The sequence below is a fragment of the Colius striatus genome, chromosome Z (genome assembly GCF_028858725.1).
Source record: "Colius striatus isolate bColStr4 chromosome Z, bColStr4.1.hap1, whole genome shotgun sequence".
NCBI lineage: Eukaryota > Metazoa > Chordata > Aves > Coliiformes > Coliidae > Colius > Colius striatus.
In genome coordinates, this window is record NC_084790.1 from 65,649,656 (window position 1) to 65,672,007 (window position 22,352).

General features: G+C 37.0%; 1 protein-coding gene across 4 annotated transcripts in view; it reads right to left on the reverse strand.

The window, feature by feature from the left end:
* Positions 1 to 14,419: 14,419 nt before the first annotated feature.
* LOC104558416 (TLE family member 1, transcriptional corepressor) overlaps positions 14,420 to 22,352 on the reverse strand; it is a 74,656-nt gene continuing 66,723 nt past the window's right edge. For all 4 annotated transcript variants that reach the window (XM_062017463.1, XM_062017462.1, XM_062017460.1 and 1 more), the window contains 6 exons: positions 21,015 to 21,264; positions 19,022 to 19,269; positions 17,006 to 17,153; positions 16,438 to 16,588; positions 15,940 to 16,016; positions 14,420 to 15,792 (listed from right to left, as the gene is read on the reverse strand). In XM_062017463.1, the coding sequence (XP_061873447.1) occupies positions 15,685 to 15,792; positions 15,940 to 16,016; positions 16,438 to 16,588; positions 17,006 to 17,153; positions 19,022 to 19,269; positions 21,015 to 21,264 (982 nt within the window). In that variant the 3' untranslated portion in view covers positions 14,420 to 15,684. The remainder of the gene's footprint in view (positions 15,793 to 15,939; positions 16,017 to 16,437; positions 16,589 to 17,005; positions 17,154 to 19,021; positions 19,270 to 21,014; positions 21,265 to 22,352) is intronic.

Genomic DNA, 22,352 nt, shown 5'->3' on the forward strand with positions numbered 1-22,352 from the left:
AACCCCAAAAAAACCCACTGAGGTACTTTCTCTTCACCAAACTCAACAAAATTATATACAACTCACAGTCAGATCAGATTTTCCTTCCTGGAATTGGCAGATGGATTTGGCAGCTGCCAAAAGCAAGAATTTTACAAACAGTATCTTCCACTGTACTACACAAAACCTCTGAAACTTCACATTTAAATGTAACTTTTTAAAGAAAACAAAAAGAAATTCTGTTTGAAATACAGGAAGTTGAGATTCAAAAATTTTGCCTAGAGAAGGAATCCCACAGTGTTTTAAAATACCTGATTCAGCAGAAGGTAAGCAGCAGCATGAAGAACGTATTTATTATGTCTTGAGAACACAAGTCACCCTTACGTTCTGTTTACACTGCAGTGACCCTGAAGATTCTGGAGCAATTTGTTCAGCTGTGTCTACAAGCCACATTATGTGCCATATTTCATCTGGTAGGCCACATTTTATATTACTATCAATATCCACACATAGGTCTTGATCTACATTCATTACACTGGAAAAATAGTGGTTTTGCCTTACAATTGATAACCAGTAAATATTATCTCTGTATCTCACTGCCATGGTAGAGTACACTGTGTCTAATTGGACAAGAACACAGTGATGCTTTTACAATAGCCGAAGCTACAAGTAGCTGAAAATAAAGAGTAGGATAGGATAATAGCTCTCTTAGGATCTCCTCTGGTCCACCACATTGTATCTGGACATATGGGCTTATTACACAGCACCAACAGTAGAGCAGAGTACTCATAGGTCCTCCACAGTGAGTACAAACAGAGGAAGATGGTCATTAAAAGATGCTATCCTTTTGAACACATGTTTTGTATTGTTATCACTAGCCAAACTCTTCCAGTACATACATTATACAAAGACCTTTTAGGACAATTTGGACATGTAATGGCTTTCTAGTGCTTTTGTAGTCCATTAAAGAATAAGTCATTCTCTATGACAGACTCCAATAAGTCTGAGCTGCATGCAAGGGCTGTGTTTGCAGTTAAGGAAAAGTCATCTCAGCTACTGCATGAGAGGAAGTGATTTATATACAGAAGAGCTTTAACAGTTCTCAAGGATAGAAACCACAACAGTATTTTTAAGGTATAACTTCTATCTGCTTAAACTAAAGGGAGGGAAAAAAAAATGACAGGATTTTAAAGCCCACTCAAAACTGAGTCATACTCATGAAGGAGTTAAAATTACCTTTTTTTTACCCCCAACATAAGGTTGCCTTTTCCAGCTCCTCTCATCCCAGCTGGTTACCACTTTCACTGCTGTTTCACCATGCCTAATATTCTACTTCATCCCCGTTGTCTCCCACCATTCATGATGGCAGTTGATACACCTCGTCACCTCTGAATACAAATTACCACTTGTCCTAATCCAGTAGGTGAGAGATACATAATAAAAATTGAGCAAGGACTAAAAATGAAACAATGAAGAGAAGGAAGACTGTTTCTCTTCTCTCAAAGAGTCCTAGGGAGAAAGAACAGCTCCCAAATTATTCTGCCTCAAACTGTTTCTGACTGTCAGGACAATGTACAGCTTTCTGCACTATGTAGCCAAAGAAGAAAATACATCAGTTCTTATTTTCACTAGATACAAAAGAAAAGAAAAAGTTACAATGAGAATGGTTAGGCACCAAAACATGCCGTCCAGAAAAGTCGGGGTATGTCTATTCTTGAAGTTATGCAAAACTCAACTGGACAGATCCTAAGCATCTCAACTTAACTTTGAACCTGGACATATCTGAGCAGATATTGGTCAAGATACACAGATATTCCTTTTGATCTAAATTTTACTCGAGGATCCTATGACAGACAGACTGCCTGAGACTTTCTAAGCTAACTCAGTAACTTTAGAAAGAACCTTAGAAAGAACCAGCTTTGTGGGAAAAGGAGTTTGCAGGAGATCAGAAGCTTTTATGATAAACATCAAGGTAATGATTATGTTTCCTTCTTTGTTTTACTTAAGTGGTCACAAAGACAGCCTAAGAACCATGAACAGGAACACAGGAAGCTAGAGGCCTACGTTAAATAAACGGGGTAGTTTTACAGGACAAATATAAGAGAAGTGGCTGAAAAACAGATTTTATAAAAAGTTGGTATAGATGTGTAATTGATAAGACCTATGCTGGACATGCACGTCATGTTCCTCTCAGTACAACAAGCAGATCTACTACCCTAAGAGAAACTTTTTTTTTTCCCCCCAGTTGGTTGTTGGTTTTGCAGGTTGGGTTTGGGTTTTTTCTGATAGATTTTCCACTGGATACCTGAATTGGCAGTTATTAGATGACCTCCCTCCACTCGCAGCAGGAAATCAAGAACATATTACTTGCACAATATGACATTTATTGCAAAGCTAACAGAAACAACAAAACAGCTCCTTCTTGCAGTACAACACAATACTAAATATTGTGGCCTCCTAAACCAACAAAGACCAGTAGATTGTGATTTAATACCATTGTAATTGGTTTCATCTAAAGAGGTCGGTCCTGATTTACCAGTTCTTGCTGAATAATCCAGTAACTCAACCCACCCATCACACTGGTTCCTCAGGACTGCATAAGAGAGAAATAGATATTTTGCTTGTGTGCAATCCCAAGACAGAAAAAAAAAAAAAAAGGAGAGAGGGGAAAAAAAGAAAAAGAAGAGTTACAGATGCTAGGCAGCCCTTTCAAATTCTGCCTATCTCTGATTAGAAACATTTTAAAAGGAAATGCTTCCTTTAAGAAGCACAAAGCTGCAACAGAAAATATACCAGTGAAAGCAGGATCAAATTAAAGTTCTTCTAGAAGGGGAAACTTTAATTGCTGTGGGATAGTCAAACAATTACTCACAGCTGAATCTGTTCTTATTGTTTAATTTCTGTTTTCTTTCATTTTGTTTTTATAGCATGTTTCTTCACATTCGCGTAGCAGTAAGCTACCTCCCAAGGAGATGGAGAGACAGTCAATAACTGGCAATGTTTTACTTTTGATTGAATGTCTTGCTTGAAGCATATTTTCAGGCTCTGGATGAAAGCATGGGAAATTGCTATGATAAGCCTCAGACTTTAAAGTAGTTGTGTAGTAGAGAAGACACTTTGCTATCACATATATTGCGGAACATTTCAAAGGAACAAGGCAGAACACTATTCTGTTCCTGACAGAAGACAATTCTGTCACTATATATGAGATTAACAGAACCCACACAAATATAAAACCCAGTTTTATGGATTACTATAGTACTAGCTCTAGAAAAGCAACAGTGACTCTGAATTATACCTGCAATTTTCTGTATTATTTGCCAGTTTGCAAAGATTAGAAAAGCAAGGAATTTTCAGTAGGATTGCCAAAGGACTTTGTATATATTTTTAAAGGTAAAACCCATACAGTCATCAGCATTTTGTGACACTGGCCTGTATTGGTTCCAAAACTGAAGCTATTCATGTCTCATTATAGCTGTCCAGGCTACAGAAGGCAAAGGCTTTACCTGGGCAAATACCTTATACACTTCCTCCCTATATCCCATGCTCCCAAGTCTCCATCATACTTGCACAAGAAATTTTCACTCTTTTCTAGATACTGTGTTCCTGAACAGGAAGGTGAAATTCCTTACAGGGAAGATGTTTTCCTGTGAACAGAGAGGAGGGCCTCTGATGGTACCTATATACAGTCTATTTTCATTGGAACAACTCCAAGCAAGTTGGCTCAAACCAGAACATCAAGGTATCTGCCAAAAGCACGTTACACTTTAACCACAGTGGTTAGCCACCACCTGGTTGGATAAGACCATTTCTCAGGAACTTATCAAACATGCAGATAAACAGTTGCTTGGATATTTGCTCTTCCACTGCCTTCTTTCCTGAGGGTACTAAGAAGGATTCAGAACAACCAACAGAGTGTCCTAGCTTCACTGTATTTGGTTCAGTAACAAAAATGTAATATTACACCCAGATCTGTTCAAGCAAGTATAAAGTCTTGGCTTACCTTTCTGGTGTTACATCTTCACCACTGCTCAAGTGTGCTATTCCTAACGTATCTTGATTTCCTCTGTAAATGGAAAACTCTTCCCTGCTGGCAGAAAAATAATGTTCCTTTCCAATTCAATCCAGAGTCACCTTTCTTTCCAGGAAACAAGCCCCAGATAAAGTAGTTCTTTGCCCAGGCTGGAGAGAGGCAGCAGAGCCAGGGTATGCAATTCCTTCCCCTCAGGTTCTTCAAATATGCTGCAGAGCAGCTTGCTGCAGGGAGGCGAGGCAGATGACAAGTTTGCTGTTAATTTTGTGGACACTCCGCAAGTGGAAGCAGCAGCAACAAGCAAAACACTTGATGCCATCCCACAAACCTCTCTCTTCCAAGTCTTTTTCTTTACTTGTCCCTGGACCATCTTGGACAAGCCCAGACCTCAAATACCACTTAGTGATGGAGACATTAATTATTTATTCATAAATTTGTTAGCTTATCCTCACCCACAAGAGAGTTATTTATACTACATATTCTGACCCGTTTCCCACTGCTCACACTTCTCCTCCCCTAAATTTCCCTCAGGCAATCCTTCTCCCAGCAGACCCCAAACACTGTTACCCTTCTCTCTAATCCTTTCCCAGCACCCCAGTACCAATCCCTTCCCCAGCAGCATTGAGACTCACTGGGCAATATGGAGGCCACACTATACCTCACCAACTTGAATGCACTCAGTTGGACCACAGAACATGGTACCTGGCCCCTCCAAACCCTTGTTTGCCCTGTCTTTCAAGTCACATGTTCCACTAGCCTCTTCCACCTCACAGTCAGATGCTAATGAAAAAAAAAGCTGGTCAGAAGGGAGGCTTTGCTCTTCATCTTCCCAGCCCTCCTCCCTATTTCAACCTGATCACCACCCCATCTCGGCACCAAAAGCCTTACATAGGGCTGTGGCATGCTATATGTGTCTTTTTACAAGCAGAAAGCAGAATCTTTGCTAAAGAAAAACTTTGCAATATTTCACAGAATAATAGACTCTTTGGCTAACTTGACCAAGCACTACCAGACTTTGTCGCATAGCATTGGGTTCTTACGAGCAAATGCTGGAAACTAGGTTGGTTTACTCTTAGCTGGAGTATCAAAAAGGTATGGTGCAAGAGAAACAATCTTTTGATAGAGCCCAAGAATGCTTAGATCAACTATTTCATAAAAATTAAACACCCAGTGGAAGCTATTGATGGAAGAATTTGGAAAAAAAAGTGAATTGTTTCGATGAATGACCATGAATATGATTCTGAGTACAATGAACTACTCACAGTTAAAAAAAATTTGCTGGGGCTAGGAAAAATGACACCAGCAAAACTTTTGCTATTTAACAGGATACTGCAATAAATTAAAACTATTTAATGGCATCTGGAACACTGGAAATTTGAACAAAGATGGGGGAAAAAAAAAGCTGCATTTTCCTAGTGTGACAAATGAGAAGTGTTAAGCAGGAAGGAATCATTAAAGAAAAAAAAAAAACCACTAACCAAGTCAGGCTGATTAAGGAACTCAGATTTTGTTTATCTGATGTGTTACTGTCTGCACTCAGGAGATACAAAAAATACAGCCTGACCAAACTCAGACTGACCACATCTTAGATTAGTTCAAAGAAAGTTTGTTGTCAATTACTGAAAAAGAAAGCAAGCACAGTTTAGTGTCCTGTCTTTTACTGGAGCTCATGAACTGTGACAGGATGAAGGGTGCTACTCATGCCTTGCACATCTTTTCCAGTCATTAAGCATTGGCTGAGAAATAGTTTGTCTGAGTTGTTTTTTTCCCCCACAACCCTCTCTTAAAACCATTCAATCATCCAGAGCAGAATTTGGTGCTCTCTAAATCTCTCACAGCCCAGTCCAAGGATTTGTTCTTTCTGTAACAACACAAGAGCTTACAGCTTTGAATTTATGAAAAGAAGCTTCTGCTTTTTGTACAACAATGATCTGTCACTCCTTGCTCTGTGTAGAATAATGGGCTTGGCCTCATTATAGCCAGAACTGGCATGCAGGTAATAGTGTTCCTAATCCCACCAGTAAGGACAAATAAATTTCTGGATACTATATCACTCAATATAGTTCGTCTGTTTGTTTTCAAAGGCGGCAAAATTCGTGATTAGCCAGGGTAGATTTTCTGCGTCTTCTAGATGTTCTTTGCTTGTTCTAATATAGATATTGTACTATACAAAAAATCCACATTTGTTACTAATGGCAAGGTTTATTTTGAGAATGCAGTTATTGTGCAACATCTCTGATGATTAACAGCTATTGTAAATACAGAATAAAGGCTCAAGCACCACAGCTCTTCTGTTCCTATATTTCTTTTTTACAAGAAAAGACACACAGCACTAAACTGCATAACTTCCATAAAAGCTGCTATAACTAATTTAGAAAGACAACACTCAGCAAATTAGCATTTCAGATAATCATGTGTGCATGCATGACCGTAAGAATTCCAAACAGGGATCTGTTGATCCAAGGGCACTGTAACTTGAAGTGCTCTTGATCCCCTTCAACTGTGCTTTGAACCATGAGCAGTACCTATTTTGTCATGCTGCTCTGTGCTCAGCTCCTCTGCTTCAGCTCCAATAAGGCAGGCCACTAATTTTCTCTAATCAGTTGTGTGAATGTTAGTAAGCCTTGTCAGCTCGATCAGTAGACACTAAAACAATAGGAAATGAACATATTGATTTCATTCAGATCCCTGGGCTACTGCCAGTAACCAACAGATCTCAGCTGAGTTTGAAAACAGCAATGCTCTTGATTGCAAAATGATTTTTTCACTGCTGCTTCCCACCCCATGCTCGCTTCTGATCAATACATCATTCTGATTCACACACACATCTTCCTCAGGAGGCTTTGAACCAACTAAGTACAATTGCAAAAGCTCAAAGAAAATGTTGGCATTTATTTTTTATGTTGCAAACTAATTCTACATATCCTCTCTCTCAGGATTCATGGAAAAGTCAACTCTGTTGTTGAAAGACCCTATAAAACTGAGGTAAAGTACAAGATTTGAAAGGTAGCTCTAATAGAGGATGAAACTCATTGACTATCACACCATAAAGAACACACGGGAATTTGTTTAAACAAGACAGGTGATTTTCCTAGGAGTAAGGAATTTAACGCTAAAATCTATCAGAACTAATGTGTGTCCCATGACTTCTACACTCAGCAGTTACAGTAGAGATCGGCTCCATTTCACTGTAACTGCTTCAAAATAATCGTTTATTATGAATGTACACATAGACTGAAATAGACAAACAGTTGTACCTACTGTGACAAAGGCTAGACCAAGCAGAGAAAATAATTTTCCCTTTTGTTTTTAAGGTTGGGTTCATAAATTATCTTCCAGTTTTGTCACTAGGCCTTTGAATCTCACATGTACAACATCATTTAAAACACGGTAGCTTTTGCCCCTCTGTGTAATGAAATTTCTGCATAGGGCTTTAATATCTCATCTTCCACCTTCCAAGAGGAAAGAGTAGAGGGCAGCAAAACCTGTCACTAATGCTTAAATTTTCCAAAGCAGGCTGGCTACAAGCATAGCCAGAATAATAATTTGTACCCTCCTTCAAGTACACATAATACGGTCTTTATTCAGAAAATAGTAAAGCCGTTTCACACCATGCCAAAGGTCAGCTTTTGCTGTATTAATAGCTGCTCTGGGAGGATCAGTGTTGTGCTAGCCTACATTTTTTCCAGGGCTTGGAGATGCAATTTCCTACAATCTGCAGGCAATTTCCCACCAATTTTCTTGGGGAGCTAATAGGCTGTGACAGGAGATGGAGCTAGCAAGCAGCAGGCGGCTTCAGAAAAGACAAATTGCATCTCTGCCACCTAACTGGGCAATCTAGAAAGATGGAGTTTATAGCTTTGTAGTATTATTGGGCCTCATGCTAACAGCAAATCATTCAAGCTGCTATCTGAATTTCATATTCTTTTCCTCCTGAATTTGTTATCACCACGTATCACCTTGGAGCACTTTTTCTACAAATGACAGTTAAACACAGATCATGTATGATTACTAGTTTAACTGCCTTTTAACCAGACAAGCCTTGCTAAATGCTATTCACACTCAAGAGAAATATACAGTCTCACTGTCAAACACAGTGATATTTTTTATTATTTTCATACTTGTCAAGGTACAACACAGACGCCTAGAGAAAGGAATTGATTTGTAAGCTAAATTCAAATGAATCACACAGTGCAAACTATGAGAGCATTTAAGAAAGCCACTAACTACAGTGAGTATGCCTATTGTGGTAAGAAAGTCCCACTGACCATAAATAATAGAAAATGAAAGCATAAAAAACCCCAAACAAACTCAAATATGACTAGTAAGTTCTCCCTCTACTCTAGCAGTGATTGAAACCTAAAATGTTAAACTGAACAGTCTATGATCAGTTCAAAGCCGTCCATTCAACCATTTTCTTTACATATTTTAAATTATTTACAGTTAGTAAAACTAGTAAAGTCTAAGAATGTATTACCATATCCATATTTGTAGAAATTAAATTGATTTAAAGCTCCTCATCCTCACATAAGATATTAAAAAAATTAATGAATTAAAGAAAATTATTTAAAGGCACATAACACTAGCATCTGTCACTGTACTTCCCCTATTACAGCAAAGCCAGGGCATAAATACTGTAAACACATTCTATTACAGAACACTGTATTTCTGTATGTTTTTCTTCAAAATACAGAAGAAAAAGTTTCTAAAGGCATGGAGATTATTAAAACCAGGCAACAATGAATTAATGAAATTATTATAATTAGCAAAATTTGCCAGGTTAATATTTTCCCTGCCACTCCAACAAGAATAAATTAGGTAGAGTAGAAAAAATCCCATCTAAATTATTGCTGTCCACTAGGAGACAAAATTAATAGTGAGATGTATAAAACTTTAATTCAACCCTAAGGATATTTTTTAATTACTTAAGTAATGAAAAAATGTAAAATTACAGTGAACAAAATATTGAGATAGTCTAACATGCATTTTTAAACTCTCACATTTAAACCACTTCTCATTAATATCCCCATTTGATATTTGTGGTTTTTAATAAGTTACAGCTAGATAAAATACTCAAGAACCCAGCAGAATTATAAATAAAGTACCAGGTCAATACCTCAGTCAACAGAGTGTCTACATAAACAAATTAAAAAGCTATGAAAATCATTCAAAAACCAGAAGTATTTCCTTAAACAGATTCACTGCTAAAAATGACAAGAGTATCAGGACTTGTGAATCTGGAATTTAACAGATGAAAAATTAATGATTTCTCTATCCAGGTCTAGAAACTTCTTGAAGTACACATTCAAAAACTTAATTATATCATAGATTAGGGAATATTCACTCAACTGCTGTCAGAAATACACATTTCACATAATGAACAATCAGAAAGACAGAGAAAGGTAGAAACATTATGTATGTATAATGCATCAAAATATCTCAAGAGGACTAATACATATTTAAGAGGAAAAACAGGGGAGCACAGTAGTAAACTTGTCCCTGTATGAAAAGGAAACTTATGCCAGGAAGTAATTTTAATGTGGCCACAGAGGTTGAATCACTCCAAAGTTGCATGCATGGCATGCTAACCAAATACCAAAGTGACATTAAGGTCATCTACATACTGAACAGGAATGTTTGGGTAATTCATCAACAATCAAAAATACTCTGAATTTGCAAAGTCATCAAATTGTATATTTATTTGAAACCTAATTAAGAAAATACTCAGGTCCAGCTGCAAAAAATAACTGATTATCTTTTAAGAATAAAGGGAACTTTTGATGCTTTCCAAACATCTTGCTACAGCAAATCACAAATAAGAGTTACTAGCTTATCATAATTACAGCCAATTTTTAAAGTAATGGGGTAATCCACTGTGGATCACTGTAAGGAAGCGAGACAAAGACTGTGAAATGAACAGATGGATTTTATTTTAAACAAATTAGGCTCACTACCAAGAAAGTAACAAGCGATTTCTAAGTTTCCCAAAGCTATGGGTTAACTTCCATTTATGACCCCTTCATTCTGCTTGTTAGCTGCCATTAAAATTAGTCCTTGAAGGAAAACTAGCATTTATTATTTGCAGTTACAAGCTATCACCTACATTCTCTATGCTAATGACAGAGTATACAGAGGGATAATGATAATAGTATGTTTGATTACTTAATCTCCAGACTATGCATTACCTTCACCTCTAACTCATTCTTGGCAGAAAAGATAGAAATGAGGTTCAAGAGATACTGTACCTTTGTACTGTGAACACAAGAAAGGCAATCCTTGCCATGATCTACGCAATAGTAACTGTCTAGTGCTCCTTTGCAGCATCTCTTCTGTGAGTCAACATAACCTTACTGTGGGCAAAGTCACATGCACAATATTAGGAGAGGAAAGATCACAAAATCTAAGTTTCGGTGAGTCAACTGTATCAACCAGCAACTCCACAAACATCAGAAGTATAAATATGGAACAATGCTGCTATCTTATCTCTGGATACTTGCTTTAGTCAAAGGAAATTATTACAATACACACTGGCCGACTTAATCTGTGCAGCTACTCACTAAAAGATTCAATCAGATTTTCCTGTAATCTGCATAGTAGGCTTGCTAGCATAAAAAATTCTTAGCAATGCATTATCCAGAAAGGGTACAGTCTGTTGTTCGGCTTCTAGAAGACAACTTTGGGACCTGGTAATAAGCAATATGCGGGGAAAAAAACAAATCAGAACTCTGTTCAGATTTGAAAATGATAACTAATATTGGTCTCACACCACCAATTTTTGGTATTCAGTTTTCTGAGAATTGTATTTTAGCTCCAAGGAAACAAAATCCAGATCTTTCAAGAATTAATATATCACAGAAACAATAGGGTTTTTTCTGTGTCAAGACATAGTATTCTATGAAAACAATTATTCTAGTAATTTCCCTGTGTTTCCCTGTATTTGATTTATAGATTTTAAATTATGTATGAAAAATATGTAATAAACACAAAGAAAAGAAAAACCCACCACACCCATGTGCTTAAAGCATGTTCAAAGCAGTTTTTGCTGTTTTAGAAAATGTTTGAGTATTTCAGCTCTCCTTGAACAGAATTTGTAAGTAAATGTCTCAGAAATGTCAGTAAACTAGACCCACAGGGCAGATTTTTAAGCACTCAGTTCCTACATGTCTGGTTTCCCTAGCAAAATCTACCACGCTGCACTAAGCACTTAAGCTGCAATGGGACATCTGGGAGCATATTGCTGAAAATGGGATTATCAATTGCTGGCAAGCTGATGTTGAGCTACAAAAATATTAGGTAATAGGAAATGTTGAGAACTGGCTGTGATTTAACTCTCTTTCCTCTTAGGATTAGACAATTGCTTATGGATGTCAAAGAAATGCTCACTTCCAATTCTAAGAAACAGCTCAGGTGTGCTTCAATTACTATGAAGAAACATTTGAATAACTTTATGGAGAAATAGAACTCAGTGAAATTTCATACTGCAATGTCATCCTAGGTAAATTTTGTGTATCACACATTAAGCTACCACTGACAAGCATGAGTGCATATGTTCCCGTTCTCCCTCATCCCTCTGTTTACTCCCTACCATAAAATCATTCTTTCATTCTGGTGTTATCAGGTCCTACTCTGAGCTGTTCATCTTTCCTATTTTGTAACAAAAAGATCTCTCTGCAGGAATATCCTTCAAAGAGATAGGACAGTTGGAGCCAGTCCAGCTTTTCCAGTGAAGTGGTTTAAAGGGTAAATACCTTATCAGTAGTGAGAAATATGAATTCAGTACTGTTCCTTATCCTGAAAACATTAAAATCCACCTTTCTTAACCACTAGAATGGTGGAACTTCCCCATCAACTCGAAATTGCACCAGTACAATAGAAAATATGGACTATAACTACATTACATGATCCCACAGGCTCATAACCAAGGCATTCTTCCCCCACAAAAACCAAAACAAATAAACCAGAAAACTCCATCAACCAACTAACCAAACTATCAATTTGTCAATCTGAGATTAGGTTACGATGCTTCTAAAAATTCTACTTGCATCACCAATGCAAAGATGTGAAAAAAAATGATGTTCAGTCATCTATACACAAAAGTGTGCATGTGAGTACAAGACATTCTACTTTGATGTTTATATTTTAAAATAAAACTATTATTTTAAGTCTATGACTTTTATATTCATTTGGTGCTCCCCTTTAAAGAAAAAAGAAGCTTTTTAAACATCAAATGAATTTACAAGAATTAATGCAGATGAAAACTCTCCCTCAAGGACCAGTGGCTTGTGGCTTATGTGTAGAACTATCTTTGCTCAGAAGTATAATAAAAAAGAGGTATTCTGACACACTGACAAACACATTGTGTGGAACAAAATGATTTTCTGCACAATTGATTTATAAAAGGTTATGCCTAGTGCACAGATACAAAATATACACACTATAGCCAGAAAAAGATTTTGCTCATTCAAATTGATATTACTACAAATCTCCTCTTCATCAATTATTGTTTGCACTAACATAAAAAATGTTGTTTGCAAGGATTCTCTTCTCCTGTCTGGCCCTAGTGTTTGCCCAAGTGGTATTCAGACACCTCTGAATACTGAGGGGCACCTCAAAAACAAAGGCTGTCCCAGAAAGAGGCTAATCAAAGGAATATTTTAGGATTCTAATTAAATTGACAAAAAGACCCTCATTAGTTACCCACACCATAGTTACTGCGGTACCTTTTTTTTCATGTGCTTTTCCCAGTGCCCTGTTACTGCTGGTCTGGGTTGAATGCTTCTTCATTCAATAAGCAATTACTTCCACCCACCACTTCACACAAAGCTATAAAAGATAAAAAGTTTTAAACTCCAAAAGTTTTAAAACTTGTAGATAATAGTGTGGACAGATATGCCAAGATTTCACCAAATGTATCTTCTCATTCAAATTTATATCTACTGGTAGAAGGGACTTCATTGTTTGACAAACGAAAAAATCCAAATGTTTCATAAAATCAAAAAGAAACTTGAAATAAAAAATTGAGACAACTATTGCATGATGCATCCCCACATTTTCAGACATAAGTCTTAACATAATTCTGATTGGGCAAAAAGAAAAGAAGTAATTTCTTAATTACCACCAAGTAACACATAGTACAAACACTAATAAATATGCATAAAAAAAGGTCAAATTCTGTAATTGCTCTGACTCATTGTGCATTCTAGAACCTAGTAAGAAAAGGTAAGTTGCTTCATGAGGGGTTTTTTTGACATTGTGATTTAGAACCTCCTAAATGCCAAGAATATGGTTTTACTAACGACCACTACGTCACAAGTTCTACTGGATTCATTATTATAAATGTGTATAATTTTTTAGAAGTTACATGAACATGTTAGAATATTGGTTCCTCTGTCATCAACTTTTAAGAAAGTCAAAGTCAGGAGTTCAGAAAAACTTTCAATATGAAAACAAGGTCAGCATAAAAATCAAGTAACCTGTCATTTACTCTTTTTAAAGACTTTCCCTTTTTAAAATGCCACAGCACTTCACAGTATTTCTCTGTAGCATAGATAATTACTTCTTTCAAAAGCCTGATGGTTCTGCTTTTTGCCCTACTACGTGTCAAAGGAATACATCACATAAGCCGTCTATCATTTTCATACAGATAGATGTTCACAAGATAGCAACAGACAAAGATATAGATACACATGATTTTAAATGTCTAGGATATTATCCTAAATGGTTAACATTTTACATTCCAAATGTAAAGCTAACATATTACAATGTTAGATGCTATCAAATGGTTTCAGTAGAATGGTTATGTAAATTGAAAAGAAAACTGATGTGTCTTCAGATTGGGAACTGAGAGAAAACCTGCCCCCAGATTCCATATCCAGTCAATGCATCTACCAGTCAGACTTGTTTCTTCCTAGTTGCATGTCTTAGAAAGAGCACGGATATGGGTCATCGTCAAATGCTAGCAAAATGAGAGGACAGCTCTTCACAGATTAGTCTTAACCTGTCTGCCAGTTTGTGTCATTTCAATTATCTGACAAAGATATCCTTATGTTCATCTGTACTCTCCATTAGCAACTGAAATTCTAATTAAATTACAGAATGTAAGAAATGTATGGCCCTCACTGGTGCAATAAGTTAGGTGTGTCTAGCACACAGTGTAGAACTGAAAAAATATAGTTAGATTAAAACATTCACATTCTCTCCTCATCCATTTCTCTCGAGTACACTAAGAAAACTTGATCTGAAGATGCATAGCTTTGGTAACTGGCTGCTTAGCATGGCTCTTCACAGATGTCACACACTGATGTAACAACGTAAAGACTCAAAGATTGTTCAGTATGAATACAGAGAGCCTATAGGCCTGTGTAACATAGGACACTCAGGAAAATTAACTTTAATTAATTTGTACAGTGGATGAGTTAAAAATAAAAATATTCCTTTGTCAATATTCTCACAAGACATTAAGAAACGAGTTTAATTTAATTTAGGTTAGTTCACTTCACTTGCAGCTCTGCAAGTATTTAACATCGTTTAAAGTCATCCCCAGTAAAACTCACTTTTGGTAATTTAATTAAATTTACCTGAGTATCTAAGTATAGACATTAAAAATGAAATGGTCATTAACTACCACTTCTCTGTAAAACATCACAGATGGAATTTATCTAGCTTTGTTTAACCACAGATATCCTCAGTTAAATGAATAAAGGTTCTGATGTACTTAGCTGAAATGTAGTCTTGCATGAATTCTGTTCAGTTGGGGGAGAGAGGAGAGGGAATTCCCCTCTTCTTCTGAAGAAATGACCAAACAAATTATGAGCAGGCACGTGGGACATCAGAATAAACTTAAAATAAACTGCACAACTTCATGAAATGTTTGATTTTTATATTTACACTATAATTAGTACAAAATTGCCTTTTAAGTTTTCTGCAACACAAGACAGTATCTACAGGACTTGATGCCCTAATATGTCAAAACAACTACTTTGACGTATGGTAAAGGAATCTAGGAAGAGTTTTATAAAGAATAAGACACCATTTTCAAACTATACATAGTGTTTGCTTTTGCTTCTAAAAAGGTACTTAATATCCCCAAAAGGTTTTTAATTTTAAATAAGCAGGGTGGGTAGGGAGGGGGCAAGGGGGTGGGGAAGACTGGTTGTTGGTACTAAAGCCTTTACTGTAATAAACTAAATATATTTACAATTTATACAAATGTTTGACCTTCAACAAAAATTCAAAAACATATCACAAGATGCAAAACTAGGAAACAAGTTCATCTGAGACATCACTGCTCTACACAGGACAGAATGCAACTTGAACTGCAAGGAACAGAAAGGTATTTATCCCCCATATTCAGGCAAGAGAACAATTTGCATGAGGTCACAAAGAAAGGAAAAAATAAAAGGCTCCAACATTCTTCAGTAGACTTGGCTTTTAGAAACTGTCAAAAACCTAGGCTACATCTGTCCATCTTGTCTCTGTGTTCCATTTGGTCCACGAAGCCAATAATTTGTTGCTGGATGGTGCCTTCTAGAAAAATCGTAGTAGTTTCATGGCAAGTTCTGGAACCTCAAATACTTTTGTTCCTTTTTAAAAGGCAAAACCTTTCTACTTCTACAATTAAGAACAATTTTGGCCCAGTTCAACTTCTACAAGTTTTATCCCCAACATATTTTTCAGTAGATAACTTCATAGACTGTAGCCTTTTTGTCTCCAGAGCCAGTGACTATGTACTTATCATCCACAGAGATGTCACAGCTAAGCACTGACGAAGATTCTTTGGACTAGAAGAAAAATAGAAACATATTACATCACTTAAAAAAGATGTCTGTTACCCTCATCTCAGCATCCCATAGGCTGAAGATATCTGAGCTCACTCTTGTGACTCTGGGTGTTCTAGTTTTTTTGTTTAAAAACATTATCTTCCTTACCTGGAAGATACTGGCTCCGTAAGGAGTTCTCCATGCATTAAGAAGGTTATCTTTCCCAGTACTCACAAACCATTTACCTAGAATATAAAAGAGAAATACAAAAACATATGAAAGAGACATCTGATGGATTTGGGGTTTTCAGGTCCCATCTATGAAATCTGTTAATTAACCATTCTAGAAGTTCTCACTGCTAACCAACATAATGCACTTGCTTACAATCAATGTGGACACTTAGGCTTTTAGAGTGTGTTACATACCAGGAAATCCCTAGACTATATAAGAGGAAATAGCTTTTATGCAAAAATCAATCCTCACAGCAGCTTTTAGACAAATGAATGGTTGTTTGTATATAAGTATGTTTGAATTCACAAAGCAGAGATACTAATAACATAAGAAACTGAGATAGTAAATAAGTTTTGATTACCAAATGAGCTAATGTCATAACTAATGAAGAACATTAGAGCCCTGATCTCCAGTTCTGTGTATGAAGCAACTTACCACAGTAAGCAAATTTGAGTGACAATACACAGCTCTCATGAAGGTGCAGTTGATATTTGTCTGGTTTATTTACATGTAGCACTTCTACGTTGCTGCTCTCCATTCCCACAGCTAGCCATTCACCAGTAGGACAATAACCAAGGGAAAATATCTGAAAATTGAACCACATTTGCACTTTCATTTCTTTTCCTACAGATATCCTTTTTAATTCTTCTTACAGTGGTTTAATGTATTTCATTAAAGAAGAGAGGGAAAGAGAGAGAGAGAAGGGTCAAATAAAATTTACACAGTTCAACAGCAGGACCGCCATTCAGAACTCCAAGTGACTAAGTAATCTTTATTCTTATCTAATAAAACAGAAAAATAGGAAAAGAGAGCAGTGTTAGGCTCTCATTTTGTTCTGGAAGCTACACATACAAAAGTTAAAAAATATTGTGCTGTAAGCAGCCAAAAGAAAAAGAGGGAACAATCTGCCAGTTGCACTGTGTTCAGTCTCAGCTTTCATCCTACAACTTTCAACTTTCACTCCAACCCCACACCCCCATAAGCTGTAGGAAAATCCAGTTACCTGTGACGTGAAGTCATGCTGTTGTAGCTGTCTCCCCTCTCTCAAGTCCCAGGATCTGACCGTGTTATCTAAACCTCCTGTCCAGAGCTTGGTACCATCATTAGAAATGTCAATACAGCTGGCTCCATCTGTGTGGCCCTGGAATTGCCTGATAAAATAAACCAGATTGAATAATGATTTCCTGCCAGAGCTCAAGGTAAACACAGTTGTGGTGTTAGTTTTGGACTATGTGTGTGTGTGTCATCTCTTCTGTGTCTGCTGATGGGCAAAAATCATCCCCTCCCTCTTAGGGAGCATAAAATACAACAGCATTACAAAAACATTCTCCAGGTGTGAGGGAAATGAATTGCATCATGACTAGATGAATAAAGTAAAATATTTCCTATTGGGTTTTGAAAAGCAAAATAAAGCAGCTTGTACTGTTACAGTACAGTAACTATAGTTAAAAGCACTACAAACAACTCAGATTAAAACAAGTGCTCAGGGAACAAAACTCTGGTTACAGGAAACCACTTCTGTATTTTGCTTTGGCTGCAAGTAAAGATGAAAAATAGTAAGTAAAGATATTAATGAGAGGATCCAGACAGACAGGGAACCAGACAGCTAAATGTAGGCCTTGATGAGTCAGCAAAGTTGCATTCCCTGCTACAAGTGATCATAAAAGTCTAAATGGTACAGTTTGCTTAAAGATCTTTTCATTAGTAATTCTCAGCTTTCAGCAATCAGAAGGTCATCTCAAGTTTTCCTTAATCCTTTGAAAAATGCATTCTGACACCATGTCCTATGCTTCAATGTGCAAGGTGATGACTGGGGGCAAAAAGACAGCTAGCTTGGGAATGAAGATGAATCACCCAGAGCTGCAGAAAGGTCACATGGTACATTTTGTTTTGTAGCTTTAATCTCCAAATTCCACGTGTTATCAATTAGTAAGATCATCTGTCAAGTGGTGGGAACACCTACAGCAAACATTCAAAGGCAAGACAGTCATATATGGAGAGGGTGCACCTTTACAGAGAATAAGTATGCATAGAGCAAACTGAAGACGTCATATAACTAAAAATTTTTGTTGACCTAGAAGTTCAACAGAAAGTAAAATTTGCATACACATTAATGTGACTCTGTGCATATAGGTTTAAGCTAACTAATGATAAATAGGAAATTTAACTGAAGCACAGAAGAATAAGTAGATTCTTTACTGTTCACGTTTGGAATTTCTGAAATATCATGGCCTTTCTCAAATAAAGCTTTTTTTATCAGTACTTTGGCAAGCATGAACCAAAATTTATCTTCCAGTAAACCATGCAGCTATTTGCTATGAGCCATTTCATACATGGCTCCATCTTTCTTTCTCTGTCCTAGAACTAATGATGAATATTGATCTGACAGACACATCAATCTTCTAGTAGTATATTCATTCAAGGATTTAACAAAAGATCTCAAAAGTAATTTATAAGGTAATCCATTTATTATATTCTTTGCAATGCATTCTAAAAGTTTCAGAGAAAAATTCCCCCTAAAAACTCAAACACCTCTCTCTCATGAATGACCAAACACCAGTTCTTACTCATTTCCTAAGGAACTGAGGGGATCAACATTTTCAACCACTTTTGTAAGATTAATTTTATTACTTATCATCCCTAAATACGAACTGAAAATTCACTTTAATAAAGTCAAATGAACAATCCTCAAAAAAGTTCCCTAAAAGGTATGTTCAGTCTACGTCAATCACAAATCAGCAGAAATACTGCTTATAGAAGTCTGCAGACGGATCGCATGTAACCAAAATGAACAGGAACTTTCACACTGACTGTAGTAGGTTAAAGACCAATCTCTTTAAGCCCTGAAAGCACCTCTTCCAAGATGAGCCTGAAGACACTCAGGTGCAAATTGCATTCTTTGGATAAGAAATACTATTTACTTAACTGTCATGAACCACTACACAGGTAGATAAATATTTATGTAGCTGTCCAAAGAGTACCTTCTACTACAGTTTCCTGTAAACAAGTAATGACTCACCTGACCAATGTCTGATTGTGCAGATCCCACACTGCTATGTTCCCATCACTGCAGCAGGAAAAGCACACCTTGGAATCAGGGCTGATAGCTAGAGCATAGCAGGCAGGGGCTGAGGATGTCAGCTCTGCTTTTATGCGAGGAGTCGGTGCTGCCAGGTCCCATATAGATAATGTGCTGGCTTCTCCCCCAACTATTAGGGTGCATCCATCAGGCAGCAACTTACAAGAGCGGATGTAGTTATCTCTGTTCTGTACAACACAAATCACCTCAGTTATGTTAATATATGCCTGTCAATAATTACCACTAATATGATTTTGACTGCATCCAGGTTTTAAACAGTATACTATTTTTTCCATTACCAAAGTACTGAAGAGGAAGCAGCAGATCTTAAAAGGTTTCAAACACCTATATCTCATCACTAACCAGAGACTGTAGATGCAGAAATTAAAGTGCAGGCTCATGTTGCCAGAGTCTACTCTGTTTTAAACCTGATGAATGGCAAGTCTTCTGTCTCTTTATGCAATAACAGAGACAAAGTAAGCTTGCATTTCTGTAAGTGCACTCCATCAAGCAAGGTCACCATCAACAGAAGTATTAAAGTAAATGACCTTTCATTTGGCATTCAGACAACTCCATATGAGAAAATGCAGCTCAAGTCTCATGCCTTTCAGGATTTGGAATTTTTTTCAAATACTATTTTGCATTTAACATTTTAAAGTTAACCTATTATGTATTTCTTTACTGGTCCTGGATTTATGCTGCTCCTTTGTTCAGCATGATTCTTATCACACTTACTAGTTTCACATTTGTTATACTGTTGCTGATTGAGGTACTACAGGGGATTTAGAGGTGGAAAACACTTCCAACCTTCACTTTTTACAATCCCATCTCTTTAAGTGTATTGGATACTCATTTCTCCTAACAGCTGTCAAATTAACATAACAGTTCTTTATGAAATGCAGGGTTAAGATCTGTAACTAAAAACGAAGGAAACGCTGCAAATACTAGTCAACAGCATTCCTATGATGACTACTATTTTTATTTTTTTTTAATTCACAACAAAGGAGCAGTAAGTATTGCAGTGGAAATGTTGGCTTAGTCAGACATTACTGGTCCGTAACTAAAACAAGGGCAGCTAGGACACATCCAGACACATATCTGACACAGAACAGAATATACAATCAGCAACACTTTCACTACACCTAACGTAAGAGTAAAAAAATATATAAAAAGTAAAGGCTAAAAAAACCAACCACAAAAATACTCAAATCGAATATCCCACATTTAATCGGATCAACATTGAAACTACAATTATTTTCATTCAGAATATATATTACTGTGCTGTTTTTCATTGAGTCTTCTCAGTTACCATTTCATAAACATCTATACTGCTTCTAACATCTGAGAAGCGTCTTTTATTGAGACCTTAACTATTCTGAGTTAGCTTTTCAGCTACCTATATGACTGTGCTCACTTTTGTATCCTGTAGATATGTGGGGAAAAAAAAAAAACCTCAACCAAAATGTGCATAGTAGCTCATCACCATCATTTCACTGTGTGGTTGTTACTCTCTTACAAAAAAAACCCAAAAACAAAAACAAAAAAACCAACCCCAAAAAAACCAACTTGTCACTCTTGGTGTGAGTGAAACACCTAGGGAGGTTCTAGGCAGTCCTGCTTAAAGTCTGACTACATTCCTTTTAAATTCATGCACAAAAACTAAAAGGAAAAAGAAAAAAATCAAGTACACTCTACTCAGAAATCTTATGTTATTTGATCTTTAATGATTATATTTATCCCTTAAACAAACCAGTACTCTTCTCCGTAACCCCACCTGTTATGTGTAAAAAACCAATCAGCTTAATAACTAAGGCTGGAAACAGAACTGCCTGCTATTTCCTTGTAACATGAACAAAATTCAGACAAATACAGCTATTTCCTTATGAGTCTCCAAGGAAAAGCTACCCTTGTGCACAAGTTCTTGTTCACCTACCAGGCAGTCCAGCTGAGAGACAGGGCTCTTGTTGCCAGGCTGGCTGATGTCCCAGACTTTGACACAGCCCTTCCCACCCGTGTACACATGTCTCGTGGGGTTGCTGATGGTAACCGCACACACAACTTCCCCGTGGTTCAGAGTGTTGATTTGACGGGCATGGCGAGGGATTCCTGGACCGATGAGGGCATCAGGAGGGAAAGGAACTGGCTGCATCTGACCATCTGCAGTAACGTGAAAGGAGTAGGCTCTTTCGGCGAATGTAAAGAACCGAGAAGAAAAAAAGGAAATAATAAAAAAATAAGCCACTTACAGTGCCAAAAGACACAAAAAACACAGTATTTTCTTTCTCTGCCAAGATCTTCTTGTGAAAATCAGAGCTACGGTGTCAAGTAATACAGACACATGAAACCTCAGAGGCAGACAAGGATTCACAATAGATATCTTTAGTTTGCCTCATTTTTTTTTCTATTTGTGCAGTGAGGAAGCACGTTAAATTCCACCCTTAACTCTAGGGACCAAGGTCATAGCTGCTATCCCTCAGACACCTGGATAATGAAAAAATCTTTCAGCCCTGGTTTCCAGCCAGCAGTTCCAAGTCTCAGCACCACAAGTCCTGCAGCAGCAATCCCTCACCGGGCACCAATGTTTCATTCTTCTGTGAGACTCACACCTGTTACCTTCAGTAACACCAGCCAAAGTTAAATTTTTGCTCCATTTCCACACCTCATCAGCACCAGCTGTGCTCACATGCTTCTCTTTCAGCTGGAGTGGTTGCACAAACCTTTTGTCAGAAAGCTGATACTATCTTCTCATAATTATGTCTCCTTGAATAAGTACTTTGGAAAAGTTGAAAGGCTCCATTTCCCAGGTAGTTTTGGTACTTCTCTAACACTTTCTGTTTGTATGCAGTGCATTATTTCAAGTATATAGAAACTGAGGGTTAAGGAAGTGAATCCCAGCACTGAATACAAACACCTCTCCTTGGGGAAAATATACAAAATTATCACTTCATGTTCACTCTGATGTCTGAAGTCAGCTCTACTCAAGGACCAAGGAACGAATAGCAGCTAACAAAGGTTCTAAGTGCAGGAGGTTTTCCTTCTTTGCTTTAAGTAACAATGAAAACACTACTGCAAAAGGCTGCTTTCTGTTATACTGGCGAGCTCTGTTTTAAGCATATCCATAGCTTACATGTTTTATGCTGTCATTGCACAAACGAGATTCTTCAAGAGGTCAAAGTGGATAAAATATGGTGAGATATGAGTATCCTTTCCTTTACTAATGAGCTACTGTGTTCCCTAGTGATATCTTTATTTTTCTAATATATTCGTGTGT